Source organism: Hippopotamus amphibius, chromosome 4 (genome assembly GCF_030028045.1).
Source record: "Hippopotamus amphibius kiboko isolate mHipAmp2 chromosome 4, mHipAmp2.hap2, whole genome shotgun sequence".
Lineage (NCBI taxonomy): Eukaryota > Metazoa > Chordata > Mammalia > Artiodactyla > Hippopotamidae > Hippopotamus > Hippopotamus amphibius.
The window spans coordinates 135,530,147-135,548,823 of NC_080189.1; the positions used below are offsets into that span (position 1 = coordinate 135,530,147).

General features: G+C 41.5%; 1 protein-coding gene across 2 annotated transcripts in view; it reads left to right on the forward strand.

Moving 5' to 3' along the window:
- The window catches only part of MPP7 (MAGUK p55 scaffold protein 7), a 249,262-nt gene that overhangs the window by 43,780 nt on the left and 186,805 nt on the right, over window positions 1-18,677 (forward strand). Inside the window, exons 2-3 of one of the 2 annotated variants that reach the window (XM_057731577.1) lie at window positions 8,819-9,019; window positions 11,692-11,870. In XM_057731577.1, the coding sequence (XP_057587560.1) occupies window positions 11,834-11,870 (37 nt within the window). In that variant the 5' untranslated portion in view covers window positions 8,819-9,019; window positions 11,692-11,833. The remainder of the gene's footprint in view (window positions 1-8,818; window positions 9,020-11,691; window positions 11,871-18,677) is intronic. The other variant, XM_057731578.1, reaches the window with a different exon arrangement.

An 18,677-nucleotide genomic window follows, 5' to 3' on the forward strand; every position in this document is an offset into this window, starting at 1 on the left:
TATTTTGACGCAGGCGGAGGACCTGGAGTGAACAAGTCCACAGAGGCAGGAAACCACACGGGTGTGTTCAGGGTCGTTTTATAGAACATTTGAGAGAGAGTGTCCATGTGATTTTTGCAATGAAAGAAACCGGTAAGAACAGAGGCCAGGTATCATTTTTGGAATTTAAACTTTGCCATGAACATGCCATTGAGTCATCAGATAGTTTTTTTAGAGCCCTAACATGATCATTTATGTATCTTAGAGAGACGATGCTGGCAGGAGCAGGCGGGACGGTTGGAGGTGGGGACAGAGCAAGTTGAGGATGAGTGCATCTCCTGAGCAGGATCCCAGAGAGAGAGGGATAGAGCGCTGAGAAGTCGGGTTACATGGCTGGTTTGTTTGTTTGCAGAAAAACCCCTTTATCATACAACCAAACATACAGAAAAGTAGAAAGACTAGTACAATGAATACCTGTAGGTCTACCTTACATCCAACCGTTGGTAACATTTTGCCCCGTGTGCTTCTCTCTCTCTCTCCCCTGAAGTATTTGAGAGTAATTTGCAGATGTCTTTACTGTACACCCTTAAGTAATCAGCAAGCATCTCTCCAAAATGACATCGGGGAGAGGTGTTCAGGGAGATAAAATCTGGAAAGTTTAGGACTTGGGGGTAAAGGATAGCCCATGAGAGACGGCACAAAGGCTTGGTTTCCTGTGGTGAATTTGAGGCTCTCTGGCATGTTGCACCACTCTTTTTGAGACGCTGGGAGATGGGTATATGGTGAATGCTGTTACATTTTAAATAGAAACTTTAAAAAAAGTTTTTTAAGTTTTTTTTTTTTTTTGGTCAGAAAAAATGTCAAGCGTGCTCAGTGGTTGAAGAGGCCAGCGTTCTTGGCTGGGGCAGCTTCTCCCTGGGAGGAGAGAGAGGTCATTGTAGACGACCTGGCCAGCCGTCTGCTTGGGTGGTGCTGAAGCCCCAGATCAGTGGAAGTCTGTGTGAGAAGGCAGGTGTGCACCTGGTGCAAGTGTGATCTGACCCACGTGTGAGGGAGACAGTGCACACCAGGCAGGCCCCCGGCACCTGCACGATCTGCTTACCTCGGGGTGGGGGACGGTGGAGAGAGTGGGAGCTGGAAGTGCCCACAGGCATCGGACGTATATGCTGACCTTTTAATACCTTTAATTGGTAGGGAATTTGCATACTCTGGTCTAGTGAGTATTTTGCATCATGATCAGTGGGATTAGAGACTCTTCCTTCTTTGGGCAGGACAACTAGGAAGGGTGTGGGCAGAGGCATATAGTACCCACACTACTGTATATAAAATAGATAACTAATTAGGGCCTGCTCTACAGCACAGGGAACTCTGCTCAGTGCTCTGTAATGGCTTGTATGGGAAAAGAATCTGAAAAAGAGTGGATATATGTATAAGTACAACTGATTCACTTTGCTGTACACCTGAAACTAACACAACATTGTAAGTCAACTATACTCCAATAAAAAATAAAACACAAAACAAAGCAAAAGAAGCAAACAAAATATCATCATAGCAGGCACTGGTAATGGGTCTGCTGTTGACTCTTTCAGTCTTTCATTCATTCAGCAAACACCAGGGAGCCACCTGTTCCTGTACACGGTGAGCGCTATTCTAAGACACTAGGAATTCAGGGAGCAGTACAGGCAGAAGTCCCTGCCTCCTGGAGCTGACATTCTAGCAGGAAAGACAGATGGCGGACTAGATAAATGAAATGCACAAGCAACCGGTTAGATTGTGATGAGCTCGAAGAGGAAGCATTAAGTGAGGGTGGGGGTGTGTGTGGAGATTCTGGAAAAGGGGGCCAAGGGAATCCACTAAGATGCCGTGTGGGGAAAGACCCTCGAAGCCCGCCCGGGAGCTGAGCCCATGTGCTCAGAGTCTGTCGTTTGCTGTTTCTACCTGGGCCAGTCTTGCCTCCAGGACGCATGAGTAGGAAGCATCTTACAGCCAGTCTCACGTGGCCATTAATTTTTTTTCTGTCTGTGCATGTGCTTTTTCTCGGTCAGGTTCCACCTCTAACCTCCTTGATTTCTTGACATAAATGAATTGTAAAGTGAGTTTCTCCTTATCACATCGTATCTTCTAGAGTGTGTTAGTACAAGACAGTGTGTCTACAAGTCCACTAAAAGACTTTGCAGACTTCTGTGGAATGCTCTCTGTGTAAACGTTTCCCGTGGTTTTTGCACAATGACTGGCATGTTACTTCCCTTGGCAACTTAATTTTTGTTCCATCCTCACACGAAACTTCGGAAATGTTAACTTTTTCCCTTTTCTATTCATTCATTTCACTCTGGAAACGAAAATAATCCTTTCCAGAGCTATGACATGCAGATTAAAAATTTGCGAAGTACAGTCAATAGATTCCAGCAACTAGTATTAACGGTTAAAATATTGAAGTAGTTGAAGAAAATAACATTAAAAGGTATATGAACAACAAAATATTCAAAGTTAATTACCCTTGGGTATAACTGACTCCCAAGTGTGAGATTCTCTGCTCTTTAATGCCTGAAGGGCCAGTACAGAACAGATACTCTTTTCATCAATGTAGGATTCACTATTTTCCTATATAATGTAACATTAGGGTTTTGAATTATTCTTAAGGGGGTTATTCTCTTTGCTTTCAGCTTTGGGTGTCATTACAGTAGGTATGTTAGAAAATAGGAACTTGAACAGAAACTTATATGCAAAAAAGTGAGGATTTTCTGTAAGAGTATTAAGACCACCATGGAGGAAAACTTAGTACAGTTGTTTGTATTATAAATGAATAAGGCTTTTGAATTATTTTCTTTTATCACTACCTATGATAGCTTTTAAACATTACTTATATAAATGTGCATTAACCCTTGTGTATTACATTTAGTTTAACTCTTTGGTCCTGTCTTTACTTAGAAAATACAGTTAATGTTGGTATTATGTCATAATTAATATTTTGCAAATAGAATTGACTTTTGGAAAGCTTATTTTCGGATGGCTCTGTTGTAGGGCCTGAGAAACCGACAAAAGTAGACAATTTGCATGATTTCTGTTGTCAGTAAGCCTATGAAATCATGTTTGTAAATGTCCAGATTCATTACAGATGTTTTTATAGTAGGCTACATTTTAAGGCACTGTTGTGTTGAACCACATGATATTAATTAGTACCCAGTAAATAACAGTGTAAAACTTACATGATCTGTGTTATTTAAAAATTATACCACTGATTTCTGCACGTGATCAATTTATCCGTCAGGAGGGGCTAGGGTGTGCTTCAGTAGCAGACAGCTCCAACAGCATGTTTGTTTCTTGCTCACGTGATCTGTCCATTACGTGTTGGCGGGGGGCGCTGTTCCGTGTGGTCCTCTGCCAGGCACTCGGGCTGACGGAGGTGCCAGCATCTGGAACACCGGACAGCTGTGCAAGGCGAGCTGTCGAATCTCACGCTGGCTCTTAAATGCATCTTTCTGGAGGTGACAAGCCTGTTGCCGTCATGTTACTGGTCAAGGCATCAGGGGTCCATTGGAGAAGGCATGAAGTCAGGTGGCCCAAGAGCAGGCTAGAGGGTGTGGGTCTGAAATGGGCAGTTTTCTTGTAAGTAAAGAGGATAAAATAAGAGAAGGATATCAAGTGAAAGAGGGGGTGGAGAAGCCAATATTTGAGCATCGCTATGTCCCCAGTGCTTCAGATGTGTTTCATTTAGTCAGATATGTTTCATTTAGTCATCACAAGACATAATGAGTCATAGAAATGATTTCCATGTGACTCCTGAGGGAACTGAATGGGCGGGTTTAAATAACAGAGTGAAGTGGCAGCGCTGTGTAGTGTGGTTACCGGCGTGGGCCTGGGGTTCACACATGCTGACGTTAGAATCCCTTCAAGCTGTGACTCAGGGCAAGTTGCTTAGAATTCAGTTTCCTCATCTGTAAGACAGTGAGGACTGTTGCTTATGTTATGAGACTGTTGTGAGAATTAAATGAGACAATGGATGTTGAGTTTTTAAGCTAATGTCTGGGAACGTGGGTGCATTCAGTGTTATCTGTCACTCACATTTGTGTGTGTGTGTGTCTGCGTGTCTGCGTGTATTTTTTCTTTTAATTGTTTCATTTGGTTTCCCAAGGTCTCACACCTTGTGAGTTGTGCAGGTAGCAAGTGGTGGAATCAGGAGACTGGACTGTCTCCCAGCAAAGCCTGTATTCTTTTCATTACAGGGCCTTTACGAGTTTGCTAGATTAGAGGAAGTGAGAGGTAGAGAGCGATGAAAATGTGGTTGGAATGTATTCATAAAAGCTGTCATCTGTTGATTGGCTCCTGTGGGTTAGATGTTTTACTTATGTCATTGCATTTAATCTCCTTTCATTAAATAGTCTGGCCAAGACCATGGAGTCAGGCAGGCAGGGCTGGGCTCTCATCCGAGGTCTGTCTCATGTCCAGATCTGCACTCTCTTCATTGGGCTGTGCTGTCTCCCCGTAAGTAGCATAATGAGGTTACGCTGACCTTGAAGGCTCAGGTCAGAGCTCTTGGCAGCTCTTGAGCTCTTGGCAGGTTGGAGTTGGTGACATATAGAAGCACTTCTGACTGAGGGCCATGTGGCAGTTTTGAGGACGTATGATGACACAGGCTCCATCCTCAGGGAGATCTGGTGGGGGACGTAAGCCCAACAGAAATGCAAAATTGCATTGGCATATCTTAATTATCAAAAATGATGGGTTTCTCCAGTAGAGAGGACTTCAGGGGATGCTGGTGGAGTGCTGGGGAGGATCTGGAACTGAGAATTTGTCAAGGAGAGTGTAACGCAGAAGTTATCATTCTACCCCATCCCCAACAATTAGAGGAAAGAGGTAAATACAACAAAAAAGTGGTTCGTTCATGGTTGATGGTGTCTCTTGAAGACTGTCCAAGACCTTTTAGTAGTGGGTGGTGGAAGATGAATGTAACGGAAAAAGGTCATCGTCAGAAGAGAGGTTTCCTGGGGGGTGGGGGCCGTGCGCAGCATTGGAGAAGCTGCTGCTCTTCCTCGAGGACCGTCTGAGAATGAACACGGGGTCGTGGCGCACTGGTCGTGGTCCGTGGTTCCGGTTGTCTGCAGCAGAGTCATGGCTGGTGAGCACCAGCCCCCTTACACCTGGGCTTCCCAGTGAGGGGCAGGTGAGTGAGGGATGCGAAGGCATGCGCCTCCCCCAGGAGCCCTGATCCCCTGCCCTGATGCTGTGCACGGGGGTCAGTGCCCCTTTCCGGCAGGTGTCCTGGGGCTCCTAACCTGGGGGTTATAAAGTGGCGTTTCTCTCATTTCCTCCTTTACGTCTTCAGAGGTTTATAGGATTCTTTCAGTGGGAGTCCTCTTTTCTGTTGCTTTGGTATTTTCCTTTCCATTTGTGATACGTACGTTTTGTATTACATAGTGATTGAACCCTGGTGAGTTTGTAAAATGTGAGATGTTTTAATTTTTTGTAATTGTCCCCCTTTTTTTGATCCAGGACTTTCTGTGTTTGGTTGTATAAAGCATATTTTCATATATATGGTGCCCTAAAGCGTTGCCAGTTGTAAGCGTATTTTTTTGGTTGTCTATGTGTACTGACAAAGTCTGAGATTCTTGAAATAGACAAATTGAAATGTGATTTTGTTTATGATTAGGAATTGCATAGTTTAAAATTCCATATCTATTATTTTGCATACATTTCTGCATAATAAAAATTGACAAAAATTTGAACTTTCTTTGAATAGTTAAAGAATAACCAATACAAATGTTGCTGGAATGCATGCCACTCTTGGACCCCTATGTCACTGGCAGATAGGGTGTAATGACACCATCCTATGGTCAGCAAATCTGACCCTCTACTTCCCTGGAAGTAAAATACTGTGGGAACAGGTCTCGCCCACTCATTTGCATATTGTCTGCGGTTCAGCTGGAGACCACAAAGCCTAAAAGGTTTACTGTCTGCCTTTTGTAGAACGTTTTTGCCTGCCCTGGCCACAGGTAGCAGTTCTCAAACTTTGGGGTCTCTGGACACCAAATGTAAAAGAAAATGATTTTTACACTCTTAAAAATCATTGAAGACTCCAAAGAGTTTTGTTTATGTGTTTTATTGAAATTTACTGAAAATTAAAAGAGAATTTTAAAAAAATTATTTCAATTCATTTAAAAAGAACAGTATTAAACTTGTTATATGTTAACATAAATCATGCTTTTATGAAAAATAACTGTTTTCCATAAACAAAAACATGAGCGAGTGGGGAATCCCCTAATGCCTGTCCTAATAGAAGACAGTTACATTCTCAGATGTCGACACTTCCCATTTGTTGCTGTATATCTTGGTTGAAGGCTATGAAGAAAAACCAGGTTTACACAGATCTGTCGTTGGAAGAGGGGAGGGTATTTTAATAACCTGCTCAGTTAATTGTAGATATTCTTCGTTACTGCAGTTGACCCCTGAACAGAGCAAGGATTAGGGGCGATCACTGTCCGTGAAGTGGAAGATCCGCTTATAACTTGCAGTTGACCTTCGCATCCATGATCAACTGCAGCGCCTGTAGTCCTGTTAAGTCTGTGTGTAAGTGGAGCTGCGCAGGTTAAACCTGTGTGTAAGTGGAGCTGCGCAGGTCAAACCTGTTGTTGTGCAAGGGTCAACTGTTCATCAAAACGCGACATGTGGTGGTTTCACTGCTGCACTATGGAATCTGAAAACACATCAACAGACATGTATTGGAACTTTCACGTCTGCTGGTCTGGCCTGCACTTTGAATGCATCTTTTATTCATGTCATTTTAAAAAATATGCATTGATAATTTCAGAAATAGTGGTTCACTGTGGAAAGGTTGACACAGTATAAAAAAAAATCATGTTTGCTCCCATCACCACCAATCCTCTTGGAAGAGCCTGTGGGTTTTGGGAAGCTGATGGACCTGTGCAAGGTGGGAACTGGGTTCTGAGATGCTGGCATTTCAGTTAACACGGTGCCTTGCAAAGCGAGGACAACCTCTAGTGGACACAGGTTTTATAAAATTCTACTTTTATGCTTGAAATATGCTTTATCATTAGCAACACCTCAAGTCAGTTTTTTTTTAATTAATTAATTAATTTATTGGCTGTGTGAGTCTTAGTTGCTGTGCATGGGCTTTCACTAGTTGCTGAGAGCGGAGGCTACTCTTCATTGTGATGCACTGCTTCTTATTGTGGTGTCTTCTCTTGTTGCAGAGCACAGGTTCTAGGCACCTGGGCTTCATTAGTTGTGGCACATGGCCTCAGTAGTTGTGGCTCTTGGGTTTAGTTGCTCTCTGGCATGTGGGATCTTCTTGGACCAGGGCTTGAACCCGTGTCCCCTGCATTGGCAGGCAGATTCTTAACCACTGTGCCAGCAGGGAAGTCCTGTTAATTTATTTATGTTGACAGTTAATTAAAGGTTTTCATATTCTTGAATACTCCTCCAAATAGAGAGGACATGAGTTTGGAAAATTAGGTCCAGTACCTGATTTCTTGTTCATCTGTGTTCACTTTGAGAGAGAGTGTGTGTGTGTGTGAAAAATATTGTGATTTATAATAAATATATAGCTGATGTTCTGTGTAATCCTTTCTGCTTCTAAAACCCTTGGAATTTCCTAAATGATAAGAGTGATAAAATACAGCTGATTCACTTTGGTGTGCCTCAAAAACTGGTACAAGAGTGTAAAGCAATTATATTCCAATAAAGAGCTTAAGAAAAAGGATTAAAAATAAAAAGAAAGTGATAAAGGTCTTTCGTTTTCTCCTACTTTCAGCCACACCTTTGTTTATGTTAATGAGGTGACTTTTGGGAAGCCTTTATGATGGGGGCTGGTTGCCAGGGGAAACAACCTTGATTGGAGGGTTGGAGCTTTCAGTCCCACCCCCACGACCTCCAGGGAGGGGAGAGGGGCTGGAGATTGAGTTCAGGCACCAATAGGCCAGTGATTTTTCTAAAAAATAAATTTATTTATTTATTTATTATTGGCTGCGTTGCGTCTTCATTGCTGTGAGCGGGTTTCCTCTAGTTGTGGTGAGAGGGGGCTACTCTTTCTTGTGGTGTGCGGGCTTCTCATTGCAGTGGCTTCTCACATTGTGGAGCACAGACTCTAGGCACGTGGGCTTCAGTAGTTGTGGCTCGCGGGCTCAGTAGTTCTGGCTTGAGGGCTCTAGAGCACAGGCTCAGTAGTTGTGGTGCATGGGCTTAGTTGCTCCGTGGCATGTGGGATCTTCCTGGCCCAGGGATGGAACCTGCGTCCCCTGCATTGGCAGGTGGATTCTTAACCACTGTGCCACCAGGGACGCCCTAGGCCGGTGATTTCATCACCTGTATCTGTGTGCTGACGCCTCCATGAAACTCCAGAAGCATAGGGTCTGGAGAGCTTCAGGTGGGTGCACACGTGGAGCTTTGGAGAGGATGTTGCTCCCGGGGAGGGTGTGGGAGCGCCGCGCCCCTCCCCACACGCCTTGCGCTGTGCGCCTCTTCTACCTGGCTGTTCCTCATTATTTCCTCTTGTAATTAACCAGTAATCTAATAAGTTTTTTCCTGACATCAGAAGGGGGCCAGTCTTGTAGGACTGAGCCCTTGCCCTGTGGGATCTGATGCTGTCTCCAGGTAGTGTCAGAGCTGAGTTAAATTGTAGGACCCCCAGCTGGTGTCACAGAAAATTGCTCGATGTGTGGAAAACCACACCTGCTGTCAGAAGGGAAGTGGTGTGGTAGTGAAATATTGAGAGTAGAGGAGACACACAGGAGTGTGTGTGTGTGTGCACGCACACACATTTATAAAAGTTTTTGCAGATGACTGTTTCACTGGGTGCAATTAGGACAATTTTTTTTTTTTTTAGGGAAACCTCAAAAAACTTTCTGCTACAGACACTTGCACTTCTGCGATTGGCCACAAGATGTCGTGAGTGCCTCGGGAGCCCTAAGGGTTGTCCAGGGCGGCTAGAAATTGAACATTGTAAGCTCTAGACCTTCACATATTTCACTGTTTCCACATGATCGATGCCAGAAGAACCTGATACAGTGTGATATATAGAAGCAAGGTATGACTGGAATAATGAAATTTCAAAAATAAGCCCTTTTAAAGGAGGGTTGTAATAGTTCTGTTGGGGATTGTAAATGCTTCAGGTGCACTTGACACCGCGGTTTCATTCCTGGCGTTTGGGTCGCTCTCTTTTTTATGGAAAGATGGATTGAACTTCAATTTAAGAATATTCGGTAATCCCTCTCAGGACATACTCTAACAGCTGGTATTTTTGTGTTGTAGTAAATCGGTTCCATACAACAGTCAGTAATAATCATGGCTGGGTTCTGACAAATTCCAAAGCATTTTCAGTAAGTTTAGCCAAAGAAAATAACATGATTACTACAGAAGTTTAGCTCAGTTTGGAAGTTAAACCCAGCAACTCTGCTTCGTTCCACAGACTATTAACCGTTTTCTTGGTTGGGATTATATCAAACCACTTATTTTTTATTAATATGCTTGTATATGTTCTGAGAAGATAATCATTTTGTAGCACATACATTCTTAAATAATGTAACTTTGGAAAAACTTAACCTTGAGTGTTTATTGTGAAATAAAAGACGAGAAATGCTACGATGAAGTCTTTTGTATATGACATACGCAGAAAGCGTCAACTCAGGAGGTTGTTTTAAAGTAAAATGTAAGGTGATTTTAGTATTAACAGGATGTTTGTTTGTTATAAGCATAAATTGGCTTATATGGTTTATGCGGTTTATGGAATTGAAACGTAAGTTCTTTAAGGCTTGAAGAAAGTTCTAGTTTGCATGGTATAGATTATATATTAATACTATGTCTATTTCTGTAGTTAGGTAATCTGTACCATACAAATTATGATTTATGGCATAAGCTTAAATTACATACACACACACTGTAATAAACAGCTACCTATGTACCTACATACATACGTTTTGTCCTAATGGTAGAAATATGCGTGTATACACGTCACAAATTATAATCGTTTTTCCCTTTTTTCTCAGCAGCAAAACAAAAGTTTACTAATTGAATACATTTTTTAAATTATGTATGGTCTGTTTTTTAGTTTCTTTGTGTTTGAACTGAGGAGCACTTTTATGTAGTTGAATCTTAATCCTGATTGTTAGGATAACTTAAGAAAACAAAGCAGAGTTGCCTTTTAAAATTATTAGGGAAAACCACTTCAGAGATGGGCGTTAATGAAACCTTGCTTTACCTTTTTCTGTCTTATTTTTAGCTTTGTGATTTTTATTTTCACTTGATATTTAAAATAACTGCCCTCATTTTTAATTAACACAGGGAGGATCTCTGTATGGATTTGTATGTATATTTTAACTATGTCAGCCTTTATAATGTAAAACAAAACTCAAGACATTGCACTAGGTTGCGTGGTCCAGGATAGTCTATTTGATGGTGAATATTTTTAGACTAACGTTTACTTTGATAATTAAAAAGCTAATTTAGATGGCTTTAATAGAATTTTATAGTTTGGGGTTTTTTTCATGAGGAACTTGGCAAGCTCATTTTCTTTATTCTGTAATGTGAATCAGCAATTTAAAAGCTTTAAGAATCAAAGTGAGCCAGTGTTGCAAATGTTTACAGTATCTGTTTTTCTTGTTAATATATGTTAAAATATGCTTTTAAATCGCTGAACTTGCTTTATAGAGAACTGGAGAAAATGCATTAAAAAGTGAGTTTAAACGCATTGTGTGGTTCTTCTGATTTCTGAAAAATGTAAATGCGGTGTATTTTCCGTTATTAGGCAGCCGTGGTCCAAATTTAAACCACATGGCCTCCTTCTAGGTGTCAGGCCAATGTAAATTTTAATCTTGCTACTTTTATGTTTTCATTTTATAATCTCATTACCTGGATTTAAAAAGCCCAGTCGCAATAGCTGGCATTCGTTGTTTGCATAGTGCACGCTGGGTTGTCAGATGATTCTGAATTGCTGTTATCTTCATTTGCATATAAGGAAATTAAGGCTTAATAAAATTAAATAACTTGTCCAAGATCACAGAGCTAGCAGGATTAGAGGCTAAGCCGAATGCTAGAGCCCTTGCTTTTAGTTACTATACAGTAGTGCCTTGAGTGCTTATTTTGGGATAAACGTTACTTAAAATAGTTATTTAAAAAATTGACATTTTCCAAGATACATCAAAGCTTAGTTTTTACTAAAACAATTTATTCTCATATATTAGCTTGGATTGTTAGGTTTAGTTTGGATTATCAACAGTTCTGTAAATCTATATTCTTTCAAGGTTGTTTGCAATCTTCAGTTAGAGAACTTTGCAGTTGTATTAGGATGAGCTACTTAAAAAATTATGGTTAGTTATAAGTTGTTGACAATTTACAGAGTCTCTTCTCTATGTTTAGGAATGCAGTTTAGAATTCTACTAGAGGGGAGGAATTTTAGAATGACATTGGCTTGCAAAAGCTTCCTCGAGTTCTCCATCTATGCAGCGGTTCTCAAACCAACTGTAAAAATCTTTAGGAAGTCTTGACACATGCACTAAGAACTTTCATGTTTTTAATTAGAAATCCCTCATCAAAATCAAAACCTCTCCCATTTCATATTTGTCTGTGGTTCTTGTAGAAGAACTTGTGAAGATTGTGATCTCCCTGATAATGTGTTGGAATCAGCATTTTGAATTAGTTACAGAAAGTTGCAATTTAGTAATCTTGCCTCTTCTATTTATAACATGTTTCTTTTCTTTGCAGAAACAGCCTGCACAAGACATAGATCTTGGTAGGCGGCGTGGCTGCAGGCGGTGGGGTTGGCATCCCAGCCATCTTCCAGCAGAACGTATTAGCAGCTCGGGGCCCAGCCTGTGCCCGCATCCAGCATCCCACATCCTGAATCATGCCCGCGCTCTCCACGGGCTCGGGGAGCGACACAGGTATGGAGCCTGCGAGGGGAGCTTTTCCTCCCATCCTCACGCGTTGTCCTGCTCACAGTGAAAACCAGCGTTGCTTCAGCGAGTGCAGACAGGTCATGTTTGCCTTTTTGTAACCTGCGTGATGGCCATCAAATCCGCCTCTGGATAAACGTTCCTTGGGGGGTGTGAGCAGACCGCTTTCTCACGTACTGACGTCTCATGCCGATGCTTCTGTACTGTCTTGCATTTTGGAATAATGCCATAATTTACATGTGGTTTTTAAAAAATTAAATATTTTAAAGATACAGAAAAGTGTGGAAAATATCATGGTTCTCATATTACCCTTCACTCCAAATTAATCATAGCTATGCATTTTTTTTTGGCCATGTTAGCTCAGACCTCTCCTTTTCCCCCCACTTTTCCCCCATGTTCCCCCCACTTTTCCATTTTCTTTCTTCCTGTCCAGAGGTAAAAACTGTTCTGAAGTTGATACATGTCATTAAAAGGTTGAATTAAACATATTTCACCTTGTTATCAGTTGTAAGACTTAGTGATACTTAAAGATTTCCAGGGAAGGGAAAAAAAAAAACTCACGCATGAATGTATGTGTGAAAATCCTTCCTTCTGACCTGATTCAGGAGCTGGGATGGGGGGTGGTCAGTGCCCCTTTGAAGCCCTTTTCTGGGGTTCCCCAGAGTCAGCACTTTAGGAAAATGTAGATTCCTGGGCGCTCCTCGGAATTATTAAAAGAGAATGTGAGTGGGTTTGGGGAGCCGCTCAAAAGAGGGGCTGGCACAGAGTGTGACTAAAGGGGTGGTCTTTGTTGCACCGACCACACTTGGTCCCCTGACACCTTCTGTGACCAGCTGAAAGAGGTCTCTTCCTGGACGGTCACGGGCACCCTCATTTTAAAAGAGCCGAATCCCAGATGTGGTTTTGTGTTGTCTTAGGTTGTGTCGGCCTTCTCACGTGCTCTCTTTGCCCGTGTCATTCTTTGCTATTTCAAGCAGAGCCATGCTTACACTTTGGCAAGTTGTGTCTTGTCTTTATCCATCAAGAATGATGTTTTTCTACTATGATTTACACTGAGGATTAGTTTTCCTTAGGAAGTGATTTTGATTTTTAAATTACATAAAAATCTTTTTTTTTTTTTTTTCTTAAGACATGAACTTGGAAGCAGCTCCTTTGGAAAAAATTTTTTTCTTCTTTTCAGTTTTTATATAGTCCCACATTGTGTTCGACTATATAAAATGAATGATTTAAGTTTCCACAGTGGTTTGGGAAATTATAGGTAAAATTTATTTGAACCATAAATTTACTACAGTTTATGTAATGAATATGTTTTATGCCTTGCCGTTCACCAAAAAATGCCTTAGTTTAATTGAATGCAAAATATTGTTGATTACACCTAACAGGGGGAATGATTAAAGTGGAGTATTTATAGTTTATAAGGCAGTTTAGACATCAGTCGGGAGAAATCCCCGAGGCTATTTAGAATGGAAAAAGGACTCTCCCACACATAGCTGGCCTCCTTGGTGCAAATCTAAAATGCCGGTGTGACTCACCTGGCTTCATGATAGGTTTTGACCAGTGCGTTCCAACGAGGTTTCAGTCGGCAGAGGAGACTGTTGTAAGAGTCACTGCAGTCAGGGGAGCCTCAGGGTGTGGGCGCCCCTCAGATGCTACAGTTCCCTTGTCCTTCCTTGTAGATCAGATGCCATTGACCAGTCAGGGGTCATTGTTACTGTCAGCAGCCTTGCTTAGTGATGGCGTCCAGGGGAACGGCGTTAGCATAGCTGAAGGGTGGATCTCAGCAGCAGGGAGAGGATGCATGTGGTGGTGCTCACGTGGGCAAGTACTTCCTGTGTAAACTTCCACCACTTCCTCTTCCTCTAAGAGCAAACAGTTAGGTACACAAGCAATACATAAAAGTACACAGATGAAAAAGGAAAGAAACCCTTCCCCCTACTCCTCCCCTTCCCTGATCTCCTTTTCTTTCTCAATTTGATGAGTGTCCTGCAAGAATTTTCTGTACATAAAGCACTTATGTGCCTACGTAAGTAAATGTGTACGCACTTAAATATAGTTTTGTCTTTTTTTCCCTTAGTTCTTATGTATTTTTTTATTTTTTATTTTTTTTCCCAGCTCTTTATTGGAGTATAATTGCTTTACACTGTTGTGCCAGTTTCTGCTGTACAACAGAGTGACTCAGCTGTATTTATACGTATATTCCCCATATCCTCTCCCTCTTGAGCCTTCCTCCCACCCTCCCCATCCCACCCCTCTAGGTCGTCACAAAACACTGAGCTGATCTCCCTGTGCTATGCAGCAGCTTCCCACTAGCCATCTATTTTACATTTGGTAGTGTATATACATCAGTGCTACTCTCTCACTTTGTCCCAACTCCCCCCTCCCCCCACCCCACTGTGTCCTCAAGTCTGTTCTCTATGTCTGGGTCTTTATTCTTTTTTTTTTTTTTCCAGCTCTTCATGGGAGTATAATTGCTTTACACTGTGGTGCCAGTTTTTGCTGTACACCAAAGTGAATCAGCTGTATTTATACATATATCCCCATATCCCCTCCCTCCCGAGACTCCTTCCCACCCTCCCTATCCCACCCCTCTAAGTCATCACCCATCATCGAGTTGATCTCCCTGTGTTACGCAGCAGCTTCCCACTAGCTATTTTACATTTGGTAGTTGGGTCTTTATTCTTGCCTTGCTGCTGGGTTCATCAGTACCTTTTTTTTTAGATTCCATATATATGCATTAGCATATGGTATTTGTTTTTCTCTTTCTGGTTTTATTCCTTATGTTTTAATCCCAGATTCTATCATGCTCTATAGATTGTTCTATAACTTTCTTTCTACACCAAGTAATATGTCTCAAAGAGGTATTTCTGTGGTGTGTGTGTCTGCATACATCTGTATATATAGATATACATATATCCTCCAGATTCTTTTAAACTAATGAATAGTTTTCCATTGTGTCACAGTTTAATGAACCAGACTACTCTTAAAGCCCTGGTTTTGTTCCTCTTGTAATATTTGAGGAGAAAAGATGTAAACATTTAATGGATGTTGTCAAATTGTCTTCCAGAGGGGTTAAACCACTTAACAGTACATGGACAGTGCATTACAAATCGTTTCCTGTTCTTGCCAATATTCAATATTATGTCCTTATAATTTTTACCAATCTGATGAGGAAAACACGGTATCTTAAGTGTGAAATGTTGTTACTACTGGCATCGAGCACATTCCATTGGTTTAATGGCCATTTATTCCTCTGTGATTTGTTTGTTCAGATCCTTTTCTGGTTCTTCTGTTGGTTTATTATTTTCTTATTTATTTGCAGTATTTCTTTGTATTTTGTGTATTAATCTTTTGGGTCATTTTAGGTTGAACACTATTCTGGTCAGTCATTTGCCCTTTTTTCTTCCGTAAATAGTATCATTTTTTAAAGAGAAATTAAAAACTTTTATACGGACAAGCAGTATTTTCTGTATGGTGAATGCTGTTTTTCCTTCTACTTAAGCAGGTCTTTCCAACCTAAGGCGGGATCGTGATGATAGTCTCCAAGATCTTCTTTTAATAAGTAAAAAAAAATTGCTTTTACGCATTTGGAATTTCAGCTCAACTAGGCTGCATGTGGAATGAGACAGTAATCTAATCAGATCTTAACACATTTCCCACATGAAGAGCCAGGAGTCCCCAAATCACTCACTCACTAGCCCAGCCTTTTGACATATGTGTGTGTTAGCCCCTCTTGTGTATACATGTGTTCTTTGTTTTCTTTCTTAGCTGTTATGATCTGGTGATCTTATTTAAAAAATTTTTTTTTGAATGAGCTTTATTTTTTAGAGTAGTTTTAGATTTGGAGAAAGATTATGAAAATAGAGTTTCTGTATTCTTTATACTGTGTTGTCCTGATTATTACCATCTTACCTTAGTTTGGTACATTCATTTCAATTAGAAAGTCAGTATTCATACATTGTGATTAGCTAAAATCTATACTTTATTCAGGTTTTCTTAGTTTTCTGTTAACATCCTTGTTTGGCTCCAGGGTCTCACATTATATTTAGCTGACCTTGTCTCGTTAGGCTCCTCTTGGATGTGAAGTTTCTTAGACTTTCCTTCTGTTTGATGACCTTCACCGTTTTCACGAGTCCTGGTCAGGTATGTAGTGGAATTCCCCCCGTTGGAATTTGTCTGATGCAAAGTGCCATTGTCGTCATGTTGTGTATTATGGGTACATGCTGGCGACTTGGTTTGTGACTGTTGGTGCTGGTTAAGTGGCTGACATGGTGTTTGTCACATCTCCCCACTGAAAAGTGACTCTCTTTGCCCACCCTGTCCTGCTGGGCTCTGTGGAAGGACGTCTCTGTGCCACCCACTAGAAGAGAGTGTGTCCTGCTCTGTCTCCTTCAGGGTGAAGTATCCCATTAATTTAATCAATCCTGTTTCATATCAGTGTGGACTGTTGGATGTTTATTTACACTTTGGGACATGATCCACTTATTTTGTTGTTCAGATGGTCCCAGTTTTGGCCACTGGGGGCTTTTCCAGTTGGTTTCTTTTGCGTATCACCATCCAGGGGGCTTGTTTTTAACGCTTCTTTACTTTGGGCATGATAAGGTGCCCCAGGCTGATCTTGCAGCGCCCCATCTAGAATCAGCCATTTCTCAAAGGGCCACCAGCTCCTTTAGGGATTAGAAACCAAAATCTGGATGGTAGGTTTGCATAGTATTGTTTCTTTTAGGCCCTCTTATCTGACGGAGCAGAGAAATACACGTGTGCATACTGACTCGTGTATATATGCACATTTCTACATGCAATCCTCTGTGCATGTATTAAGCTAAATATATGTTCTCACTGGTGTCTCCACTCTAGCCCACAGGAAATAATCATGTTAGCCTTGTTCCCTTGTCTGAAAATCCCAGTGGCTACCACTGCCCACCACCCACCATCCATCTACTGAATTACTCAGTCCAGTGCGTGTAGTAGTGTCCGAATTGTTATCTGTCTCTCCTCGGGAAACAACTTATATCACCTAGAGAGCTGATCTTGTTTTCGTTCCTGTGATAGTACCGTTCTTTTTTTCATCTTACAAAATCATTCTTTTCCTGCATAATCCCTATGTTAGTTTTAGTTTTATAAATTCATTAGGTCTGAATTTTACAAATATCATGTAATGTGAAATATAATATATATTCAGAATTGCATATAAAACTTTTATAGTACAGTTTAAAAGTGATTATAATGCCAACATCCATGTGACCACCACCTGAGTAAAGAAATTGAACACCCTGAAAGCAGCCTGAGTACTTCTTCCTGTTCACTACCTCCTCAACCTCCTTAGAGGCAGAAAAAAGAAAGGTTCCTACCTCACACTGTACACAGAACATACGTTTTAAGCATCCCTAGGCACTTTGGTTTAATTTTGCCTGTTGTTGAGCTTTATAGGTGGAATTATACTGTATGAATTTTTTTAGGTTGGTGGTGACTATTTAGAATGAGAAAAAAAATAATGAATTATGAATTTTTGAAAGTGGATACATAAAATAAATATTACAAAATCCAGGGGAAGAGTATAATATTTTAATTAACTGCCTGGCATACCTCTATCCTTGTTTTTCTTCTTTATTTTTTGGCTGTCTACTTTTTTGATCACCTCTTCCTGTGACAATGATTTTGTGATGTTTAAGAGAAGAGAAAGACAGTCCAGTCTGTGAAGGAGAAACACAGGATACTTGTGTAGACAGTACTCCTCACACACAGTAGTCCTGATGCTGGTGGTGTGGGTTGTTTGCTCACGCCGAGCAGCTCTCTAAGACACCAGCTGGGTGTCCTGCAGTTCAGTTCTTACACACGTTGGAGGTCGCACAGACCTCACAGGTTACGGGCTCAGTCCCCATAAGACTCCCCACCACTTCAGATACCAATTACAAGTCATAGGTCCTCGGGTTACCCACAACTTCTGTCTAGCTTGGCTGCAAATCAGAGGTTCTCACCACCGCCTCCTTGCATTCAGTCATTTGCTGGAACAGCTCACAGAAGTAAGCGGAACATTTAACCTCATCCTTGTCAGGTTACTGTATAATCAAGGACATGATACAGGATACAGATGAGACACACAGGGCGAGGTCTGGAAGGGTGTAGACATCAGGAGGCTCTGTCCCTGTGGAGTTGGGGTCCGTCACCCTCCTGGCATGTGGAAATGTTCACCAACCCAGAAGCTCGCTGAACCCAGTGCTGCTGGGATTTTTATGGTGGCTTCATCACATCGGCCTGACCCATCATAACTCCACATTCAGCCCTTTCCTCCTCTGTGACGTGGGAGACGTGCTGTCGCTCCGTATCTGTATCCGTTGCTCAATCATGGTTGATGTGTGCTGGTAGCTCGTGGTAGTTTTGATTTGCGTTTCTGGGTTATTTATGAGCTTGAACACTTTTCACATTGGCCATTTAGATTTTCTCTTTCATGAAGTACTGATTTAAGTCTTTTGGGTATTTTGCAATAGCCTGGTCTTCTGTGTAGGGCATTTTTCTGTGTTCTGGATTCCATCCTTTGTCAGCTTTGCTGGCTATTTGTGTGACAGAACATTCGTCTTCTCCTGTGGCCTGTCTTGTCATTCTTGGGGCCCCCCCCGCGCCGTCCACGTGCAGAAGTCACACGTTTCAGTGCAGCTCATCACCACATCCTTTGTGGAGATGATTTCTGTATTTTATTCATGAAATAGTTCCTTAACCTACGGTCAGGAAGTTATTCCTTTTTCCTTTTCCATTTTGATTTTCATACTCTAGAATAGATTTTTGGGTAAGGTGTGAAGT